The sequence below is a fragment of the Littorina saxatilis genome, linkage group LG6 (assembly GCF_037325665.1).
Source record: "Littorina saxatilis isolate snail1 linkage group LG6, US_GU_Lsax_2.0, whole genome shotgun sequence".
In the NCBI taxonomy this organism is placed as follows: Eukaryota; Metazoa; Mollusca; class Gastropoda; order Littorinimorpha; family Littorinidae; genus Littorina; species Littorina saxatilis.
This window is the reverse complement of record NC_090250.1, coordinates 33,903,285-33,927,866: the sequence shown is the minus strand read 5'-3', so window position 1 is coordinate 33,927,866 and position 24,582 is coordinate 33,903,285. Positions and strand designations below refer to the sequence as shown.

The window sequence follows — 24,582 nt, the reverse complement described above, 5'->3', positions numbered from 1 at the left end:
TATTCTCGCCTTACGCGACTTGTATTACAGTTCTAATAAACTCCCTCATCTTCTGTAAACAAACAAACAAACAAACAAACAAATAAAGGGTGAATGAAAAAAAAAATAATTCCCACTCAGTTCTCGTGAACTCATTACACCAAAACCTGTCTCAACTTACAGCAGATTGAGTATAACTATTTTTGCATCTTAGCATGTCCACGGCTTTGGGTAATTGTACATTCCGTCATTAGTCTAATTACTAACATCGGCTATACTTTGATCGCAGAGAACGATTTCACAGATTTCACAGATCTTCAGCGTTTTACATTTAATGCCACGGCACTAATTCACTCTGGAACCGTTTAGTCTTTGCACGAGGGAGGAATGAATAGAAAAAGAATTCGCTTTTGGTAATTTTCACATCTGGAAATCATACCACAGTATCTCGCTCACAGGATCCACTCAAAGATTACGCGGGTCTATTCCGGCGGTCAGACCATCGGACACACTTCAAACGAAACAGTCGTCACGCGAATCAGTCTCTCCTGCCTTTCTCAACCGACAGAAAACTTCTCTGGAACACTGCGGTCTGAAATGTGATAACCTTGCTTGCACTGGCCTCAAAGTCTCGCCGAGCCTCGCTCTCGGAGATCGTCATTTCCGATGGTTTTCCGTGACGACTTTTTGATGAGACTATTTTGTCTTCGCCTCTCCTGGTTTTCGCTTTGCAGTGTCTTGTGTCTTCTTCAATGCGTTGGGCCTAAAGATGTTAATCATGCAGAATTAGGAACAGCTCATTTGGTTGTTGAGCTAAATAGAATGTTTTTATTAATTTTTTTTTTACAGATTTTCGTCTATTTAGCCTGCTTATTTATTAATTGATTTTAACAACAACGAAATCGACGATGCTGATGACGAAGACGACGACTGCGGAAAAGAACGTCTACAACAGCAGCAGGAAAGACAAAACAAGAACACAAAGACGGTTCAAGAGAAATAAATGAATTCATTATGAATAAATAAATAGATGAATAAAACAATAAATCAATACATACATATATCTCTAGATATATGAACAAATAATTGATTAATTTAATACAAGTTGCAAAAATAGATGCAATCAATTGATTAATCAACAATCTACCAGTCAATCTAGCAATAACAAAATAAGCAAAGATATGACAAAGTCAATTAATACTGAGTAAGCCAATAAATATAAAAGTAAATAGATAAATGAGCCGGTGGTAACTGGCGCAGTGACGGTGAGTTTAAACAGAGGAGTTTTTCGCTCGGATTAAAAGTTCATCTTCGAATAACTGATTTTTTTAAAGATGCATTTAAAAAAAGTCAAACAATTTCTAAGCACCAATCCTCACTGCTCTAATAGAAAGTCCATCGACAGCGATCGTTTCAAGAAATAACTTTCTTGCGATCATCAAAAACAAGTTCTCACGCAACAAATTGGTAAAAATGCCTAAATTTTCAGGAACACCAGTCCTCGCAGCTCTGATAGGAAGTCCATCCTTTTATTTGACAACAAGCATTTCAAAGTCCGGCTAAAATCTCATAGCTACTGATGGCATCAAATGAAGAGGAACGCTGTTTGAAGTATCGCCGGTCACGTCGTCACGCTATAGTTCACCACTCAAGGTTCCAACAACACAGAACAGACGTGTTGTGTTTGGTACCAGAGAAAAATTCCTTTCTAAGACACGGAGTGGAACTCTCAACATTGTCTAAAGAAACCGCAACGCGCAGGAGAGAATGTGGGTCATTGATGTTTGTGAACAAATGTAATCTCACTCTTCTGTCTCTGTCTGTCTGTCTGTCTCTTTTTTTTCTCTCTCTCTCTCTCTCTCTGAGTCTCTCTCTCTCTCTCTCTGAGTCTCTCTCTCTCTCTCTCTTTTTTTATATTTAGTCAAGTTTTGACTAAATATTTTAACATCGAGGGGGAATCGAAACGAGGGTCGTGGTGTATGTGCGTGTGTGCGTGTGTGCGTGTGTGTGTGTGTGTGTGTGTAGAGCGATTCAGACTAAACTACTGGACCGATCTTTATGAAATTTGACATGAGAGTTCCTGGGTATGAAATCCCCGAACGTTTTTTTCATTTTTTGGATAAATGTCTTTGATGACGTCATATCCGGCTTTTCGTGAAAGTTGAGGCGGCACTGTCACGCCCTCATTTTTCAACCAAATTGGTTGAAATTTTGGTCAAGTAATCTTCGACGAAGCCCGGACTTCGGTATTGCATTTCAGCGTGGTGGCTTAAAAATTAATTAATGACTTTGGTCATTAAAAATCGGAAAATTGTAAAAAAAAATAAAAATTTATAAAACGATCCAAATTTACGTTTATCTTATTCTCCATCATTTGCTGATTCAAAAAACATATAAATATGTTATATTCGGATTAAAAACAAGCTCTGAAAATTAAATATATAAAAATTATTATCAAAATAAAATTGTCCAAATCAATTTAAAAACACTTTCATCTTATTCCTTGTCGGTTCCTGATTCCAAAAACATATAGATATGATATGTTTGGATTAAAAACACGCTCACAAAGTTAAAGCAAAGAGAGGTACAGAAAAGCGTGCTATCCTTCTTAGCGCAACTACTACCCCGCTCTTCTTGTCAATTTCACTGCCTTTGCCATGAGCGGTGGCCTGACGATGCTACGAGTAAAATGGCATTGCGTTCAGTTTCATTCTGTGAGTTCGACAGCTACTTGACTAAATATTGTATTTTCGCCTTACGCGACTTGTTTTTGGCTCACGTAAGTGTAGCCTATGCGATGATAAACTTTGTCTGTCTGTGCGTGCGTGCGTGCGTGCGTGCGTGCGTGCGTGCGTGTGTGTGTGTGTGTGTGATAGAAACTTTAACATTTCCGAGTCTATGGATTACGTCAGTCTCGGTCAAAAGTGTTTGACGTGTGTGATAGAAACAATTTGAAGACGTCACATTATGACGTAAGAGGGTTAGACGTCACGCAAAGGAATTACTGAACGTCTCGGTCATTGTTATTGTGAGCGGGCCGAGACTACTTGGCAGATCCAGGGTCTCGCTTTCTTGCACAGTTTCACCTATGCTTACCGTGTGTGTGTGTGTGTGTGTGTGTGTGTGTGTGTGTGTGTGTGTGTGTGTGTGTGTGTGTGTGTGTGTGTGTGTGTGTGTATGTGTGACGGAGTGATTGAGTTTGTGTTACTGTTTGTCGATTTCTTACGTGAGCCTTGAAGGCTTCGCCTCTTGTTTCTTTTTCCTCTTCCAATATTTGTTTGTGTGTCTGTGTTAGTGTCTGTCTGTCTTGTCTGTCTGTCTGTCTGTCTGTCTATCTATCTTTCTGTGTGTCCCTCTCTCTGTGTGTCTGTCTGCCTGTCTGTCTGTCTGTCTGTCTCTGTCTCTGTCTCTCTGTCTCTGTCTGTCTGTCTCTCTCTCTCTCTCTCTCTCTCTCTCTCTCTCTCTCTCTCTCTCTCTCTCTCTCTCTCTCTCTCTCTCTGTGTAGTGGTGGTTTTTTTAAGTTTGTCTTTTTATTGGTTTAAATATTTATTATGAATTGAAGAATATTTTTTGACACTTCATAATGATGTCTCTAAAAGCACAATTATAAGTTGTTGTGTTTCTTTGTAGTATTCAAGAATCAACGGTTCTGTAAATCAAATATGAATGTGAAATAAACCACGGTTAAACCATTCAATTGCACGAATTAGCAAATCACACAAAAAATTCGCTCAATGTCGGCCGATCAGTTGAAGAATATTTTAATGTAAATTGTTACCAGGTGGTTAAAATGACAATTAAATGGTTTAAGATTGCCTTAGAGAAGGAAAATAGGAAGTTGGGGAGGTACGCAGGTAAGTAGGTAGCTATAATTATAGGTAGGAAGGCGGTGCTTCTTATGGCATTAGTTGCCAAAAAGTACATCGCTGGAAGGTTTTGCTGGTTCTGGGATGACTGAGCCAAAGGTGAAAGCAATCACGAAATTCACAGGAATAAGTAGCCTCGGGAAGCAGTCGGTAAGCACAAAATTCTTTATACGATTACTAGAAACGGTGAGAGAAGTAAGGGGCGGGGAAGGGGAGGGGGTACTGAAAAGCGTGTACCACACCGGGGCGTTGTCGGTTGATTCTTCCCAGCATCTTCATAAGACTGGAATCCGATATCACTTGCAACATGGAGTAAATAATCCCTCTTCAGAGCACACCGCCACCCCGGAGCGGGGGTGGGGGAGGGGTGAAAGGGAAGGGAAGGGAAGGGGTACATGCGCCTTCGACAGACTAAAGGAGTGGGGGAAGGGGGGCGTAGGGTAGAAAGACATGATGACAGAAACAGGTTGAACGATTAACTCATCAAAACTGACTTAAGGGTCATAAAATGTGATCTCTCTTGTAATGGACTGGATGCGTACCCATGCGTACCCATGCAGCTACAAGCCTACAAGCGGTTACGATCAGAGAAGACATAGCTACATATATACAGTCTTTCAGTGAATTATCCATACGAATGCCAGTTCGCCTAATTACACAGACTGAAATAAAGTCCGTGATATGTCTTCCGCCGAGCCACTGCTCATTATTTCAGTCCACCAGGCTACAATTTTGTGTACTGATTAAAATGGTGGAGAAGGTGGTTGTGGCGCGCGCGCGTGTGTGTGTGTGTATGTGTGTGTGTGTGCGTGTGTGTATGTGTGTGTGAATGTTTGTGTGTGTTAGTGCGTGTGTTTGTGTGTGTGTGTGTGTGTGTGTGTGTGTGTGTGTGAATGTTTGTGTGTGTTAGTGCGTGTGTGTGTGTGTGCGTGCGTGTGTGTGTGTGTGTGTGTGTGTGAATGTTTGTGTGTGTGAGTGCGTGTGTGTGTGTGTGTGCGTTTGCGTGTGTGTGTGTGTGTGTCTGAACTTCTCGAGAAACTACCGGACAGATGTTGATGAAAATGTACATGTCAATTGTTTTAGGTAATACTATACACGGGTTTTTCCTCCATTTATTTTCCTATCAATGTCTTTGATGATGTCATTTGACTTTTACAAAAGTTGAGGCCGCACTGTGGTCATCGTATTTTGCAATCAAATTATTTGAATTTTTGGTCAAACCATTTTTGACCCAGTCCGGACAATAAGATTAAATTTAAACTTGGAAGTTTTGAATTCAAATGATTAATTATGTGCCTTTTTTAAATTCTGCTTGAAAACTGAATTGCAATACCAGATCTAAAAATTATAATATAGCATTCTTTATTATTTGCTGAATAAAAAATATTCAATGAACAAATATGCTATTCTCGATCAGCCCGAGATGTCTCTAGCCAGGCCTGAGCGGATCTTAGCAGTTTCGGAGATGACTGATCCCATGTTCTTAGTGTCTATCTTTTAGTTTCAACCCGCCAGATTACCACAATGTTTTGATATCGCTCGACGCCACTGTTGGTAGCGTGTTAAAAAAAAAACATGTCCCTAATTGGCTGCTGCTGACATGCACTGTTGATTTATAATCTTGTGTCTCTGTTTTTGTTTGTTTTTGTGTTTGTTGTTGTTGTTTTTGCTTTAAACTGAGTATGCTGCTTACGCCCTTCTATTTTGCCTTTGTGTTTGATTTTTTAAAATTTATTTCTGCATGCATTTATTTTTTATAATTCTGTTCGAGGCGAGGAGCATCCTTCCTAAATCTGAATTTGTCCACACAACAGTGTCAAGTCATAGTTTAGGCATATTTTTCGACAGCGATTTACCCGACACTGCTAGCATCCGTTGTTAAAAGCACATTTTTTTTAAAACATGTGCAGCTATCCATTTCTCGCCCATCTAAGTGCATTTTGTAGATGCTGCAACACTGTCCAGTGCAGTGTCATACGCATCTCCTTCAAAGTGGTAGAACCTGTCACTACCAACATCCATTGTTCCGAGCAAGTTCTTGTCAAGATGCGCAGCTTCTCATTTCAAGCCAGTTCCATTGTATTAATTTTAGTAGAGGCAATAGCGCCCTGTAAGGTATCGTGAGCATCTTCTTCGACATGGTAATACTTGATACTGCCAGCAGGATCCATTGTTCATAACAAGCTCTTGTCAACATGAACATGCAGCTGTCTGTAAATCACCCTCGCATCGATGTTATCTGCCACATGGCTCTTCATGCTCCAGTGCGGATAGGAGTAGAGATTCGAACCCTTCACTCCGTGGTGTGTGGAGCTGGTCAAGGGCTATTGACCATTGCAACGGCTACCCTCGTGCCCACATGTGCGCTATGGTTATTTGCAGTTCGCCAGCGATGATGTCATATTACGATTGACGTCATGCCTGATGAAAAGTGTCATCGCTGCACTTGAGACAGTGTGGCGACCGTAAAAATACAATTTCTTGACCTTGAAAGAAAAGATCGCAGAAGGGGGACGGAGGGTGAGGGTGCGGTTGGGGGAGGCTTATGTGTGTTTGTGTGTGTGTGTGTGTGTGTGTGTGTGTGTGTGTGTGTGTGAGCGTGCGTGCTTGTGTGTACATCACTGTGTAAACAAATAAATATATATACATTTTATGCTATTAAAATCAGTATGTCCATTCTCTGACACAAATAAGATATATACTTTCTTTGCATATTCAGTTGAAACTTGTACAGAAAAAGCAGTTTATAACTTGAGGAGGTGGGTTTTTATATTTAGTCAAGTTTTGACTAAATATTTTAACATCGAGGGGGAATCGAAACGAGGGTCGTGGTGTATGTTCGTGTGTCTGTGTGTCTGTCTGTCTGTCTGTCTGTCTGTCTGTCTGTCTGTCTGTGCGTGTGTGTGTGTAGAGCGATTCAGACTAAACTGCTGGACCGATCTTTATGAAATTTGACATGAGAGTTCCTGGGTATGAAATCCCCGAACGTTTTTTTCATTTTTTTGATAAATGTCTTTGATGACGTCATATCCGGCTTTTCGTGAAAGTTGAGGCGGCACTGTCACGCCCTCATTTTTCAACCAAATTGGTTGAAATTTTGGTCAAGTAATCTTCGACGAAGCCCGGACTTCGGTATTGCATTTCAGCTTGGTGGCTTAAAAATTAATTAATGACTTTGGTCATTAAAAATCTGAAAATTGTAAAAAAAAATAACAATTTATAAAACGATCCAAATTTACGTTTATCTTATTCTCCATCATTTGCTGATTCCAAAAACATATAAATATGTTATATTCGGATTAAAAACAAGTTCTGAAAATTAAATATATAAAAATTATTATCCAATTTTTTTTTCGAAATCAATTTAAAAACACTTTCATCTTATTCCTTGTCGGTTCCTGATTCCAAAAATATATAGATATGATATGTTTGGATTAAAAACACGCTCAGAAAGTTAAAACGAAGAGAGGTACAGAAAAGCGTGCTATCCTTCTCAGCGCAACGAATACCCCGCTCTTCTTGTCAATTCCACGGGCACTGCCTTTGCCACGGGCGGTGGAGTGACGATGCTACGAGTATACGGTCTTGCTGCGTTGCGTTGCGTTCAGTTTCATTCTGTGAGTTCGACAGCTACTTGACTAAATATTGTATTTTCGCCTTACGCGACTTGTTTTTATTGTAGAAAACTCATAGTAGGCAGAAATATTTTCGGGTTGTTTGTGAAGTTACGGAGCCTGCGCCAAATCAGCCGTAAGAGAATGATAAAGCTTCAAGATTTTTTAGGTAAACTTTCGTAACCAGTGATCTTGAAAACGCAACATTTTCATCAAAGTTTTGCTTGACACGACTTTTTTTTCAACAAGTGGGTGTAAAGCTATACCCTCTTACTGTCGTAACACACCCCGGTCACCAGTAATCATCTATCCCCCCACTGACTGGCAGCTTCGCTATCAATGAACTCACCTTCCATTGGCCGAGGGACCGGAACTGGGCGGAGCCACTGACCAGTCAAACCGTTTACTCAACGCAGAGTGGGCGGGGCTTAGTATGCAAATCGACCTGGGTCAAAGATATCGCACTGTGTGGGGTTCGGGGTGCAATGGTTTATTGGCTAGTATCGGCGGAATGACTGCATGATATGAGTCCCGTGGCGCACGCTTAGACCAGAGAGGAAATATATTACCCTGGCTGATAATATCAGAAAGTGAAAACCTGTGAAGGAAGGAGCGACGGTGCAGCAAGTGACGGATGTGATAAACGTTGGCGGTTGAAGATCAGCACACGAAGGCGCTATAATCCTGTGGATTTGGAAAAGAAAATCGCTGCGATTTACGGGTCGTCCTCAACTGCCTGGCAAACATTCGGAGCCATTTTTTTTACCACCTGTTCGTGTTTTCTGTGAGTTTCGGTGAGTACCCAAGTTTTCAGTGGATTTTCTTTGACTGCGGTAGTAAGATCATAAACTAGATGGATTTTATGACCGTATCAGTTGCACGGTAAGGTAATAGTTTAATGTTTATTGCCACGATCAGTACTGCAGTCTATATGATAGTCTTTGTTGACTCCAAGTGCTTGATTGGTGTAACTTTGTTGATTTTAGTTGTGACGATTAATCAGGAATTCTCGATCAGTTCTTACAAGGTGTGAAGCCAAGTTACATACATTTATGAACTTGATAAAAGCGATGTCAAGATACAAAGTTTGAGCAGCCAAAGCTTTATCTTATCACGGCACTTCTTCAGTTAATAATAGTCACGGTCAGGTTCGTCTTTTTTTCTCCATAAAGAACGTGTGTTTGTCAAGTTTGAAGATGTTGATTCTTCGTTTTAGATGATATCATCTTTGTTACTGCGTTTTATTGAAACGACCCTCGATGTGTAGGGAAAGCCAATGCGGTTGTAGACATAGTATTTCAGTAATGGCTTATGTAGATTGAAGAAAGTTTATCAGTCCTTCGCTCTAAATACAACAGTTAGGCCTACTGCTTGCGATTGAAAAAAAATAGAGCTCTAGTTTTGTTTAAAACAAATTAGGGATTTGAAAAAGACCCCTCTCAGTCGAAACAACCTCTTTTCCTGACTGAGTTTCATTTTGTCTGTTTCCTGGTCAAACATAATGATTTTTAAGTGGTCTGTAATTTCCTCTGCTTGTTCTATTCACTATCATTTTTATCAGCGAAATAGATTTCAAACGGATTTTCAAACATGGCCATTGTTTCTTTAATAGAACTGGCTTTTCTTTATTTCTATCCAAAAATTACAATGTATCCTCAACATGGAATCTTCTATTTTACGATGTTAATTGATTTAACTTTGAAATCTGTCGGGTTTTATTTTGGTCAACCTGTGTTGGTTCAGTGATCTTTGTTTATTTGTCTCAGTATCTGTTTAATTAGGTATTCATTTCTGTATTTGTTCGTTTATGTAAAAATTTATTTTTTGATTTGTTAAACATAGTTTACGCACGTATTTATTGTTGTATTTATTATTATTTGCACAGCCTGACGTCACGCACAGTCTTTCTCTGACGACCTAACCGGAAAAAGGCAAGCGAGAGCCCTCTGCCGGCAAAGATCAGCGGCAGGGTACGTCACTTTCATCTCACATCGCCGCACCCATCAAAGCCGGACTGAAACTGCGACAATCTTCAAACATTTTCCCACACAGTGCTTGCAGTGCGACAGTTCTTTTTTCTTATACTCAGTGACAGAAAGAAGCCTAGAAAGACTTAACCAGCAGTGATGGCGCTGTGCGAGAACCTCCCCCACCCCCTCTCCCTCTCAGGGCCCGGGGGACGACCCTCCCCCACCTTCTTCAACGCCTACAGTTCCGGCTTCGTGCCGGTCAGCCAGAGCAACGTCAGCAACGGACACATGGTGCCTTACGGACTGGACCATGGGCAGTACCAGCAGTTCCACACCCCGCTCCCCACCATGACCGCCTACGACTCTTCATCTCCGCCTCAAGCCCAGCAGCAGCACCAGCAACAGCCCGGTGAGGATTCGAACTCTGTGGTGCAGACCCCTCAGTCCTGGCACTACCCCATGCACCTCCGCGCCACCCACGCCGGTCTGGAAGACTGGAGCCAGCACTACCTCCCCGCCCCCCACCCCCAGACCAACGGAGGTACCCCCCCTCTTCATCATCACCACCACTCTCCCTACAACTACCCCTACCCTTACGACCCCCTCAACCACGGCGTGGAGACGTCGCCGTCAACGGACAGCAGCTCACCCTCCGGGGGCCAGTCGGGGGGCCCGGGGGCAGGGTCTGGCACCAAGCAGCTGAGACCTCCCTTCGAGTGGATGAAGCCTGCCAACGTGCAACCTGCTCCTGGTGAGTACAAAGTCCTCCTTTTCCTTTCTTCTTGTCTGTGTTTGTCTGTGTGTTCGTGTATGTGGGTTTTCAGGAATGAAATTAATTTTGAGATCAGTGGTGGGTTAAACTTAACACGGACATACCCATCCATACACAAATCTCCACGTAAAACTGTGTGTGTATCTGTCCCTTCCTTTTTATCTTTTTTTCTTTTCTTAATTCATTATTTCTTTTCTTTCAGTCCTTACTCTGCTTTATTCACTTATATTCCCTCTTTCTAAACGTATTTAAGTTGCTTTTATTTTGAATCTATGTTGTTGTTTTTTGCGGAAAATAGCGTTCTATGGCATTTAGTTCTGTTCTTGTTTGTCATTTTTGTTGTATACTGTTCAAAGCCGGGTTTGCCTATACTCTTTTTTCATTCACCATTCAATCCATGTCCGTGATCGCGATGTTGCATCTACCGCTGTATATTTTGTTTCCTGAATAGATTTGCTTACCAGTTACCGCGTTATTGTTGGTTCGTGTCAGCTATTGTGACCTTGGAATTTTGTTCAATGGGATGTCAAGTTCTTTTTACTTTCTTGGAATTTTGCTCTAACAGGATGGGTTGGTTTTTTTTGTTTTGTTTTTACCTTCTTGGAGGTTCTTTTTACGAGGATGTTCTTTTTAACTTCTTGGAAATTTGTTCCAACATGATGTGATTTTTTCTGAAGTTCTTGGAATTTTGTTAAAGATTTGTTTCTTGCGTAAAGAAAACCCTTCACACACGTGCGTATGTTTTATTGCAGTGCTTTATTACACATGTTAATGCCATGGCTTGACTAGTCCAAACATCACGGGCCAATTCTCTCGCAGATTACCCGCTGGCAATGAAGTTTACAGAGGTTAGTTTTGATCACTGATTTATATCTGTAGCATGAGTCGACATAAAATACCTACAGCAGAAGCTCTGAAAGATTAGAGACGGCGTCCAAATGAGGTGTCGCGATTCAATAAAGCGGTGTCTTCACTGATGAAGTCAATGATGAAGTTGCATTAGTAGATCGTTTAGCATGTCGAAGACAAACGACAACATACCATAAAACTTGATACGGTTGAGGTGCAGTAAGCCGGGTGTGACTGCTCAGAGTAGACAGTTTAACTGCTTGGAGATCGCCCCACAGGCGATCATTAAAAGGCACTGTTTTTGTACCACGGTTAAAGGTGTCGGATGATCAAGTTGCTATGCAATGTTAGGGTGGTATAAGCGCTAAGCCAACAACTGTCTATAGCCAGATGTAGTCAGTGAGGTTGTGTAGAAGTTTGCATACGCTATGTTCATGTAACCCTAGGGTTTTTTAAATAAAAATATTGACTTGACTTAATCTTAATGGACTATAAAGTGTTTGTTATTATTATCCACTTAGCGGTGGTGTTTAATTAACGGGGCAAGGCGAGGCGATGATTCTAGACGTAAAGCATGATTCCCAAGGTTTACTGTAGTCTGTATAGAGTCTTCTCTATATCTCCGGTTTACCCATGACCTCCGCTGGGAAGCTTCGCATGACACGTGATTGTTTTGATGCGCTGAGGTCCGTTACATCTCACTTCTCTTTCTCGCGGTCAGCGTACTTATGGTCAGTGCAGACAGTGTCCTAACTGGGCAGGCGCCACGGACACAGGTCATTGACCACACATCTTCCCCTCCAAGGTGGCCGGAGGACAGGAGAGCGTGTTGACATGTATTGTGCCCATTGTTTCCCAATTAACATCAACAACTTCTCCCCCTTCCGAGGGTTGTCTTCCCGCACACTCGTGGCCTCCCTTGCCTCTCCAGGGATGGCTGTAAGCTCTGTCGACAGGGTCTAGGTTAGGATAGTGGTGACAGTATGTCTGTGTGGAAACGGTGTCAGTTAAACGTTCATTTGCTTTTCCCGGTGCACTCTTTTCCTTATAGTTATAGTCTGTCTGTCCTCCATACGATTGAAAGCTTGGAGTTTAATTGAAATTGTCCCGTGGGGGTACTGAGAGCAGTGAACTAAATGACCAAAACTAGAATAGACAGCGGTAGGGAAAACGTCGGAATCGACCATGCAACATTAAAAAAACCAAAAAAACAGGCAGAAAGCTTGCGGTTAGAAAACAAGTCTAAATCTTCGCTACTAACAATAAAAGTCAACGTACATCATGTTCTTGTGAGAGATTTCTTTCATTATTTGTCTAATTTTACGATTCTTACATTTTCTGCTTTACTAATAACAATCGTCTTATGAAGGAAGCAAGTCGCCCTCTGCGCATCATTTTGAAGCTTTTGGGCTTGAACACATTTTCCTGTGGTTGTCTTCTTATTCTTCATCTTATTCTATTTTATTGGGGTAAAACTGAAAGAAGAAACAGATTATGATAATAATAATATTCTCTTCGCATTGATTATAGTCCCTTAAAACGGTCGTGTGACAGGGCACTCCTTGTGGCGTTGTCTTGTTTGCTTTTGAGGGAACGTCTGGTCAGGCTCGATGAAGCTAGTCATAGTCGCCTCAATGTAGTAGGATCTTTGCAGTTGTCCTAGCGTTGAGCCGTTTGAGACGTCCTCGCCCAAAAGCGTTCAGGGTCATCAATCAATCAATCAATATGAGGCTTACATCGCGCGTATTCCGGGGGTACAGTTCTAAGCGCAGGGATTTATTTTTATTTTTTAATAAAAAAAAATTAAAAAATTTATGCAATTTATATCGAGCACATATTCAAGGCGCAGGGATTTATTTATGCCGTGTGAGATGGAATTTGTTTTACACAATACATCACGCATTCACATCGGCCAGCAGATCGCAGCCATTTCGGCGCATATCCTACTTTTCACGGCCTATTATTCCAAGTCACACGGGTCATGCGTTTTCTGTACTGTTAACTTTTTACACGCACGTTTTCCAAATTAACAAATGATTAGGTTTATGGGAAATGACAACGTTTAGGCAAAGTGTTTAGCTCCCGGCTGAACTCAATCATCCGCACGAGACTATGGCTGTGGGCAATGTCTGAGGTTGGAGACATCCAAGTCAGTCTGTGTTATGCTTGCTTCACTTTTTTCCCCGTTTGATGTTGGTTTAAACAGTTTTTATTCAGATAATTACAACAACAAAAATGCCGTTTGATGTTGTGATTGGTTTGATGGAATTTCTTGCATATCATAATTAAGACTGCTTGCTTGTGTTGACACATTTCGGTCTGGTTTTTATGTGTATTTCGAACTCAAACAAAACTATATTTCTGTTTTGGGGCAAACAAAACAATAGAGGGGGGGGGGGGATGTGTGATAAAACTTTCTAAAAAATTTTCAGATATTCCTTAAACGTAATTATCTCAACTACAATTATTTTCGGACAACTTCCCCTATCGACGGTATCATTTAAAAATGCAAATGGTTGTATTTTCAACAGCCTGAAGGTGATTATTATTATATTTTATAAAGCCATGTAGGTAGTTTTAATGGACAAATAATATGGCTAGAGCACGTTCGGATGTGTTTTGAAAGAAAGAACATTTCATTGAGCGAACTTCGCCCGTTCAATTGTTTCACAGCAATGCAACCAGGTAAAAGCTACACACCAATTGATTGGGGAAAAGGAGGAAAACCATAACGTTACACGGTGCTCGCTTCTTAAGAACTTCGTCGGTTGTGAAGCGATTCTCTCACATCGGTGTTGTACGCGTTAATTGGTCAGGTAGAAATAATGTGGTGAGACGTCTTCTTCAACGAGTTAGCAAGTAAGTCGGAATCTTCAAGCCGGGCGTCAAAATTGTCATCTAACACACTTAACTGCCAACGCGGGGCAGATAAACTGATTAACACTGTACGTCGAACTTGGTGAGACGCTGACATCAAGGAGAATATACAATATTCTTAAGGGTAATATATTCAGTCCTCAGGGGATGGCGTATACGGTTTTGGTTTGTAAACAAATACGGGGAATAGCAAAAGTAAAACACCATCGACGATCTTGTTTTCAGGCTTCAAAAAAAGTTTTGTTGTTGTTTTGTTGTTGTTTTGTTGTTGTTGTTGTTGTGTTTTCAAGGACACGTTCAAATCAAGTTACGTTTACGAGAATTCTTGTGATAAATAATTTTGTTTCAAAATAAATAGCATTGCACACAAACAAGCTGAACTAATTGCTCCTCTGGGGAACTTTCCTTAAAAAACATGTATCCTTTAATATCATTATCATTATTATTACCATTGATTAAAAAAATCTGTATACTTTATCTAGAACTACGAAGAATTTTACTTGACAACAATTAAATACGCAATAGAAGTTAATACTAAATCTGCGGGATTGTAAGCGCGCTTAATACTTAATTCGTACAGCCTACAAATTATTGGGCAATCAACTTGTTCTACACGACTTAAAGCCCGTCCCTGGGCGAAGTGGACTGCGCGAAGTATACTTCGCGAAGCTGGCCACACGGATCTTTAGCACTGAGTTTTCGGTAAAAAGACTTCGCGAAGTCTTCGCGTAGTGGACTTCGGGCTCTAGAAGTTCATCACAAAACTTGGTCGTAGCAACGCAGCACAGAACTTGGTCGTAGCAAGCCAGCACAAAACTTTGTCGTAACTGACATGAACAATGTTTGGCCAAGCAGGGGGGGAAACCTTCGACAAGAAACTGCTGGGCCGTCTGCAAGGCGCCTTCGATTCCCAGGAGAGAAGCTGTCAAACAAGAGAGGAGAATCTTCTGAAAAATTGGTTACATCGTGCTTGAAATTTGTTTGTTTGTTTGCTTAACGCCCAGCCGACCACAAAGGGCCATATCAGGGCGGTGCTGCTTTGACATATAACGTGCGCCACACACAAGACAGAAGTCGCAGCACAGGCTTCATGTCTCACCCAGTCACATTATTTTGACACCGGACCAACCAGTCCCAGCACTAACCCCATAATGCCAGACGCCAGGCGGAGCAGCCACTAGATTGCCAATTTTAAAGTCTTAGGTATGACCCTGCCGGGGTTCGAAACCACGACCTCCCGATCACGGGGCGGACGCCTTACCACTAGGCCACCGTGCCGGTCTGCATGAAATGCTCCTTTTATAACGTATGTGTCAAACGTTTGTGTCAAAAGTCTGGGCTTAGTCCTATCGACACACCATAGCGTTCCCTCGTGACCAAAAGCGGGAAAGTGAAAATTAACTTAGTCTCCTTGCTTCAAATAGACCTTTTCGGTATCTGAGCAGCTCTCGCGAAACACGCTCTTTGTTATGCTTTGAACATCGCGAGAACTTCGAACCTTCGCTTGTGCAGCTCGCACGAGATCGCTGTACCGCATGCTTTGCTATGCTCTGAAGCTTGCGAGAGATTACGAGAGCTTGGAATACCAATAGGGTCTATTACCAAGAAACGTTTAGGGACTTGGTTCAACTACACTGTATCCGCGAGTCTCTCGTGTTCAGTAAAGCAATCCGATTCCGTTCGAAGTCACGGGTAATTCTTGCTTCTTTTTCTATTTCTTATCAGATCTACCCTCGCGAATTATAAAAACAAAATGTAATTACTAGATTTAAAAACTCACGCATGATATCAATAAAATAAAAATAAAAACACCATTAAAACAAATAAAAGAAGTGATCGAGAAGAAGAAGAAGAAGAAGAAGAAACAAATAAAAGATAAGAAAAAACACAAAGCAAAGCAAAACATACAAATGAATGAAATAAATAAAGATAAAACATGCAATAGGTAGTAGGGAGGTTGAAAATATGTTAGCAGAGCGTGGTTTCGATCCACGGACCTCTGGGTTACGGGCCCAGCACGCTTCCACTGCGCCACTCTGCTGATATGTGTTTACAGGATAATTTGCCAACTAGTATGGCAAGGTTCAACTCCGAACGGGCTGTGTATTAAAGACATTTATCCTACATACGTGAGAGAGAACCTCATGAGATAATACCGTTCAAATCACATGTGTGTATATCATGTAAATGAGGTCATGTCAAGCAAGTCTGGCAGGGAAATGTTTTTCCACTGCTTATGATGCCAGAGTCACCGAGATAAACGTCATTATAGAAAACAAGAGGCGAAGCCTTCAAGGCGGCTCACGTAAGAAATCGACAAACAGTGACACAAACTCCGTCACATATACACACACACAGTAAGAATATGTGACACGGTGCAAGAGTGCGAGACACTAGATCTAGATCTGTCTGTCTCAGTGTAGCCTACTTACGGGGACACGACTGCCAGATCGACACTGCGCAGACGCTGGAAACACGCTGTGCAGATTAACCTGTAGGAAATATCCTTTGGTATCTTCTGTATCTATTTTTCTGGAGCTACGAAACCGAACAATGTGAAATCGTCTTCTCCGAATCGGCGAACTGCAGCTCGGTGATGACTGTATCTATACCACAATCCTTCACGCGATCTGACCTAACCTTGACCTCTGACCTGGTCTACATACCACACACGACACAAACCAGTCACCTGTGTTTACCCCCCCAAAACAACCCACCACCAGTTTTCTTTGGATACACACTTTAACTACATACGTGCCGACGAAATGTTGATCATTGCTTCAATACTTTGAAGCTGCTGCTTGGATAATAACCAGGTAAAATTAGTATTTCAGTGTTCAGTCAAATGTTTCTACCACAGACAGACAGACAGACAGACAGACAGACAGACAGACAGACAGACAGACATACATACATACATACATACATACATACATACATACATACATACATACATACATACATACATACATACATACATACATACATACATACATACATACATACATACATACAGACAGACATACATACAGACAGACAGACATACATACATACATAAATACATACATACATACATACATACATACAGACATTCATACATACATACATACATACATACATACATACATACATACATACATACATACATACATACATACATACATACATACATACATACATACATACGCACGCACGCACGCACAGACAGACAAAAGTTAGCATCGCATAGGCTACATTTAAGTGAGCCAAAAATGTACGCTCGCTATTCCCCTCGAGGAATTTTTAGAACTAACAGGTCACGCCACACTTTCCAGAGTGACGTTTCTTTGCTTTGACGTAATAGATTGCACGATGTGAATGCGAGAATGTATTGTGTAAAAAAAAAAATCCATCTCACACGGCATAAATAAATCCCTGCGCCTTGAATATGTGCGCGATATAAATTGCATAAAAAAAAATAAAAAATCCCTGCGCTTAGAACTGTACCCTCGGAGTACGCGCGATATAAGCCTCATATTGATTGATTGCACGAGGCTTTAGAAGAGATCGAGGTTCTAAAACAAGCGTCTTCAATTTGGCTGCCTCGGCGACTTCGGGACGTTTTGAGTAAAATAAACGTAAATACAATATGTAGGATAAACAGAATACTAGGCTACATGGCTTAAGATGTCTTTTAAAACAATTCTTTCGCTCGCAGTTCAATATTAACAAAAAACTTGTGTAAATCTGATACGACACAGCAAGCCATGTAGTATTCTCTATGTTCGCTTGAAAATAGATAATTTACTGAAAGATAGGATATGACCCAAAGCATTATCTGTTAATCTGTAAATATTTTAAAATCTAAACCGTCCGATGCTTTTTTAATTCAAATAAGATTCATATTTACTCGTATTAATTTAATTACATTATTTTGATTTTGTTGATTTTTATTAATTTAGTTTTAATTTTATTTACTACGCTCTAGTGAGTTAGCAAATCTGTTTTCGTGTCTTTTCCACACAAAAAAAGTATGGAACAAAGAAACAAACAAGCAACTGAACGATTAGTAAACTACATAGTCAAACTAGCAAATGAACAAAATTAAATGAATTAAACAAACAAACCTTTTTTTCTTTTTCTTCTACTTGAAATTGAAATTATTACTGTTACAGTATTTGATTCAATATCATCCGTTTGTGGTGTCCACCCAAACGACCTTTCCAGTTACCGTCGCGTTGCTAGAATCACGCACACAAAACACACTTGATCCCGATCATGTTTGTCTGTCCGATTCCGTAACACTGCACAATATTGTAAGCGTAACTTCTTGTAGGTATTGATATCAGCTGCAGGTGGGTTTCGGTACACTTCATAAAACCGTAAAACTGTCGTGATATTACGTCTTAGGATCTGACGTCACGATAGAGTAGGGTGCTGCACGTGACTCATCGACACACACTTATTTTTGTCTTATCTGTGGACCGGTTTGATAGTGATGCTATGTTTGTCTTATCTGTGGACCGGTTTGATAGTGATGCTTTGTTGTTCGCGTTCCCCCAACCCAACTTTCATCCTCCATCCTCTTCCTCCCTCCCAATTGACCCCGCATCGCACATTCACCCCGCAAAAATCCCACCCCACCCCACAACAGTATCCTCTTCATACGTTCGAAAAAAGAAAATAGAACGAGTCAACGTTACGTTTTTATCAACAAAGGTAAAAGGTAGATATTCTTCGCAAACGAATATAAATTGAAAGTAATGGTTTAAAGTAATACCGTGATCTTTTTTTTTCTTCATTCGTTCTTTCTCTCTTTCTTGTTTATTTTTGTAAGCTCTTTAGATCATTATTTTACTCAAAAGGTAAAGGTATTTTATAAGGAAAAAGAGTTGTGATATCTTCTTGCTGGGTCATTTTCCCTTCCACATGCGCGGCCTCAGCCGGCATCTGTTTTGTGTGTTTCTCACCCATCCTTCGTCTTTTTCTCACATCTTCTCTTCCAAAGCAAATAGCAAATCAAGCGATTCATTCCGTAACGTATTGAACAGCGCGGTCAGTGAAGCCATTATCCCCACAAAGGAACCGCCCACCTCACTGGGAGGTCACGGTTCGATTCCTACGCCTCGTTGAAATCCAATCAACAAGCGATTATCGCTAAACGGGGAGGCGTGGCCCGGCGGTCAAGAGGCTAAGAAGACAGACATTACTGTCTAGTGATGAAAGCTGTGGGAGTGACAACAGTGGTTGACAATGTTTGCTTTGATGCTGACGCTGTTCGCGTTAAGTTCTTGATGACGTCATGATTCTGTTTGTCTTGGTGGTGTATGCATGTCCGTGTCCACCTTGCGAGTGGTGGGTGGTCAGACTTTTAGATTTACATGTATATATGTCGTGCCGATTTCGCGGAATCTGCAACATTGATATAATTATGTAGGCCTACTTGTGTTTGTATGACTTAGACCTACGTAAGTTTCGAGAAGTTTAAAAGATATATACTTTTTGTGTGGTACTGATATGTTGTTAAAAACGACGTACTGTAAAGATGTAAACATTAATGCAGAGAAGCAGAAAATGTCCTTAATTGTTTTGGTATTATTTGTTTTATACTGTCGCCCTGTTCATCAGCTATATGTATTTCAAGTCTGTCACTGAGCTTTACCCCCCACCCCACCCTACCCTCCTCGCACCCTCTCCCCCATTCTTCACAGGGTAAACCGAAAGCTTTACCAAACCGACACCATTTTGCAGACATGTGTGAAAAGCAGATGTAAAGGGAGGCCATTAGGCGAGAGGGCGGGCGTCAATCGACCCCCTTGTCCGCACGATCACTGAGAGTTATCCCGCGTGTCAAATGGTAATTCGCTTTGGGAGATTTAGCCCTCTTTTTAACGGTCAGGCGCCGATGAATGGTCTTGTTGACGGTTTCAAAGATGATCTGTTTGGGCAGCCAAGATGGCGTTTATTCCACCACTAACGCTGCCATAGTTGTAGCCAGGTTTCAGAGCTAGTGAGGCGCCACCTATCGTCGGTGAGGTCATAAATTACCTGGGCGGAGAACAGTGGGCTGGGTTTCTACTGAACAAACCATGGGTTCTGTTTGCTTTTCGCGGTCAACTGATGCTGACCACAGCAGTTCTTGTTTCTGCTCATCCCCTCCCCTTTGGTTTTGGCTTTGGTACCTGCTCATCCTACGCCCATTTCGTTCCTGCAAATTTGTCAGTTAGTATTTGTTCCGTCTGACAAATTGTTATTCACATATTTTTTACTTAGTTTAGCTTATTCTGAATCACCTTTTTCTCCCTGTACTTCACCATCAGTCATAATCATGTTGTCTGTTTGTTATTTCCCTTGGTCGTATTTTATTTCACACTGTGCCATAGCGTTCTTTCGCCATGCACTGTGCGCATGCATACGTGTCACACGGCGGTTCCAATCTAATTGTAGACGGTTCTTGCAAAACCTCGCCCTCAACTTTTGTCGTATGATCGGCAGCTTTCAACATCTGTGCTCTTGTGTTTTCTTTAGGATGAGCATTAATAATGCTCAAATCGTGAAAATGTTAACGTTTCTGGTTGTCCAACGTACACAGCAGACACGATGAGTAGAGCCACTTACTGAAGCCTGGACTTGAGCCGGTGTAACACGAGAACACTACTCCCACGAGATTTTTTACTCCGGAGTGTTACTCCCTTTACGAAAAAACTACTCCCCCATTACACGGGAAAATTACTTCCAACGACAGGTGTGTTAATTCCCGGTCAACATTTTGGTCGAAAATGTTACTCCCCTGACGAATAAATAACGAATACATTATTCCACCCTAACACGAGCAATTTACTGCCCACACTGACCAGGTGTACGCCAATTTTACTCTCATATCCCCTGTTAGTCTTGGAGGTGGAAGGGGTGAAGGGAGGGTAGCGCGACATTTGTTTGCCCGAGATCACATATTGGCATTATCCCTTCGCCCGCATCCCATTTTCGCGTACGAGCTTTTTACTGGAAATAAAAAAAAATGGGGAGTAAAAATTTCGTGGAAGGAGTAATTTTTTCGTGCCTTGGGGAGTTCTTTTCTCGTACGAAAGGTGTACTCGGAGTAAGAATTTCGTACGAAATTTTTACACCGGAGTACATTTTTCGTGGAGTAAAAATTTCGTGTTACACCGGCTTTACGACGTTAAAACAAACACGGCGAGCCACAGGTGTGTCCGGCCTGCAACAAATAAATTGGATTGAGGTGCAAGTTTGAAATATTGCTCTACTCATATATCAGTCCCGCTCTCTTTCATGTAGGCTATCAGAGCAAATGATATCTGGGCTTCTTTCATGGCTTTATTACCAACCGGCAGCTTGCCTGCTTATAACACTGGTCTTGTAGCGGTCCGATGGCCGTGTAATAAACAGTGTTTTATAGAGGAAAGGGGGAATATACGGGCCCGTAGGATTTAGATGTTCAGCATTAACAGCGTGCAATTTGCTCCCAAATTTACAAGACCCCCATATAACCGCTTTCTTGTAGGATATAAAGCGCTGCAGCAAAGCAAAGCTCCGTAGTCAGTCAGTAACGGGAACGTCAACTTCTCTGCCAGATTGATGGAAGATTGGTCTCAACCATTTCCATGGCAGCTTCTTGGATTTTAATGTGTGTGTTTTAAAATATTTCGTTTGCCGGATAAGAGCAGTCTTCCACCTACTGTCAGTGGCACTTTGGATAACTTCGTGGATACTTGTGTGACATGCCTTGCTAGTCACCTTCCTTTGCCTATTGTCATCATAAGTTTGAAGTCTTAGTGACTTCTATCACAACTTCACTGGTCCTTGGAACTTTGCAAGAACCAGACTGCAAGACCCTGGACAGGGTTTATCCTGCAGTGGTTTCTCAGCCTAATGGTCAAATGTGGAACAGTGTTGCCTGCAGGAGTTATTCACTACTTCCGCTCAGCGTTCATCCTGTCTCTACACCATACGCATGCGCAGTGATGGATTGTACTTCAGCATGGTCACGGGGAATTGTTCACATCTTGTTAAGAGGAGTAACCTAAAAGATGTTGAAGCAAAAAGATAATCAGTAAGGATCAAGTATGTGCAAATGTTTATTTGTAAACATGTGTCTATATAAAAAAGCAAAGAAGAAAAAAAGCAGTAAGGATCTGGTTGTTCCGTGTATGATGTGGGCGCGCGGAACAGTCTCAAGTTGAAAATGGCAACAGGTCCTATCTTGGATGCCTTGCCATGTTGTCATTCACGTATTAATTTCATGGTAAGATACTGGTTCTACCAAGTAGCTAAGCTTTTCTCACAGAGCGCACATGAGAAATACGACTGATGCCGGGTAGCAGAAATGTGCAACTCCTTGGCCGGTTCGCAGTTTTTACAATGAAGGCAAAAATAATATAATAGCTAGCTGGTAGCTCTTCCATCAACATGTTGTTATTCAAGTATTAACTACATGGTCAGTCACCAGGAACACAAAATACCTCAGCTTTATCCACAGAGAACGGATCAACTCGTGGATAGCAAAAATGTACGAAATTTGTGGGTAGCAAAAAATAATGTGCAAATCTCTGCCTGGCAATTTGTCTTGATGGGAAGCAGAAGGAGTAGGCTGGTATACCCTCTGGGCACAAAACCAATGTGTCCCAAGTTAGTAGGTATCCACTTTGTGTCACTGTCAACAAATTTGGATGATGAGTAAGCTCGGACCGCCTTGACCACGCCTTTCCTGGCGTACCCTTCACACAACGCGTGCATGTTGATTGCAGTGTCTCCGGGTGTAAACCACACCCACCCAGCCCCTCTATTGTGAAAGTGACATCTACCCGAAAACATGGTATTTGGCCCTTCTCTTGTGAGATGAAGATGTCACGACGATGCTGGAGAATGAAGCTTAATCCGATTTATACATTCCCAGCGCAGCGTTTCAAATTATTCAGTGAGGTAAAAGGGTTATTTTTTTCCTGAAAGAGATAAGTGTCGGTTGTGGTCAATGTATTTTTTTAATAAGTAAACATGCGTAACCGAGTCATCTTTTCTCAGTGTGGATTACACTTGTAACGAAACAGCTGTTGTAGTAGGGGTGTTCGTCTGTTGATGGTTAAATGCGCCATATACGAAATTGTACACAATCTCGATAGTTCCTTCCATGATGGAATATTACGTCAAATTCTGAGTGAAGAAAACCGAATGTCAAAGAGATCGAAAATCGTTATCAAACAAATGTTCACAGATAATGCAGAATGAATCCAGGGTGTAAGCTGGGGTTTTCTCTTTACCCCTAAGACGGAATGCGGTTAACGATTGCAATCTGACAAGGCAAAGTAACGCCAAGGGTGAAAACCAATGACGATTATCAAGGAAGAGAATAAGGGAGGATTTGAGGTCAAACCTAGCAACGGGTCAAAGTCAGTGTTAGGCTTGAAGTGTGAGGAAGGATTTGCAGGCAACTGTTCCTTCTTGCTGCATGTGACCGCCCATGATATAATCTCTGGCTGATTTGTGTTCTTCACGACTGGTATCTCAGTTCTCATATTTTTGCCATAAGATAGCAAAGGCTTTTCTTCTTCATTTTGCAAAGAATAAACACAAAGGTCAATATAAAGGCGATTCCTATCCTTTTCACCATTATCCGTTTATTCGGACGAGTATTGAAAATACGGCAGCAAAATGCCAGGTATAGATACCGGTATATAGATTAAAGCATAGATACCGGTATATAGCCATAAGCAGGACAACAGGTGTATGCGATGCTTACATTGGGAGGAAAAGATACAGGAGTAACCATAGACAGACCAAAACAAGAAATTCCTCCGAGGTAGGAAAAACACCCCCGTTGGTCAAAGGGAAATAACCATTCTCACTGCCACCAACTGAGAAGGTTATTTCCCTTTGACCATTAAGATGTCCCTCTATAAGTCCTTGTAGAATCTTAATCCACCAATAACTCCCTAACCGTGTGTTTGACTGGTCCCAAGTTTTGTAAGGACCGTCTCAGGAATGTATAGAACCTGTTCACCAAGTTTGGTGACGATCGGTCCGTTCATTCTTGAGATCTATATGCGAACACAAACACACAAACACACAAACACACAAACAAACACATCGACCGAAACCTATACACACCCCTATACCGGGGGTGTAACAAAGATACAGTAGTACGGCGGATATGCCAGCAAATGATCCTCAATCCAAACGCCTTCATAAATATATCTCCAAAACGTCTGTTTCCTTGTTCTGTAGTTTCCGTTCAACTCGAACAATGACCTATGAGTTTGCTGACTTTCTTGCGTTGTTTAAGAGCTCCTCAAGGTCTTATCAGCCGGGTATTAGTTTCGCAAACTCTGTCATAGCTCTCTTTAGCACCCGTATTAAAGCTCTTTCTCGCTTTCACCCGTCGATTTGCGATAATTAATTGTGCGGGGTGTTGACTCGATAAAACGACGGCGCTTTTGGTGGTGCGTGGATGATATCGTTGGCCGTTTCACTATCGACGTTTTCTGCTACTTTTGATGTGAGGTTTACAAGTGTCTACACGGCGCTTTGATGTGTGTATGGATTTCGTGTCTTTATTCCTCGGTTTTTGTGTGTGTTTGACATGGAGATTACCTGGTAACACGCGGTATTGTATTTCTCGTCAACTTTTTGATTTTGCGTTAATCAGAAAAGCCTCTTCGAGT

General features: G+C 41.5%; 1 protein-coding gene and 1 non-coding gene across 2 annotated transcripts in view; one reads left to right on the top strand and one right to left on the bottom strand.

Moving 5' to 3' along the window:
• Positions 1-7,977: 7,977 nt before the first annotated feature.
• LOC138967990 (homeobox protein CDX-1-like) overlaps positions 7,978-24,582 on the top strand; it is a 22,327-nt gene continuing 5,722 nt past the window's right edge. The window contains exons 1-2 of the mRNA XM_070340551.1: positions 7,978-8,253; positions 9,345-10,180. Coding sequence (XP_070196652.1) covers positions 9,586-10,180 — 595 coding nt within the window. The 5' untranslated portion in view covers positions 7,978-8,253; positions 9,345-9,585. The remainder of the gene's footprint in view (positions 8,254-9,344; positions 10,181-24,582) is intronic.
• Positions 15,897-15,968, bottom strand: Trnat-cgu (transfer RNA threonine (anticodon CGU)). The gene has a single exon. It is a non-coding gene; the product is annotated as a tRNA-Thr (tRNA).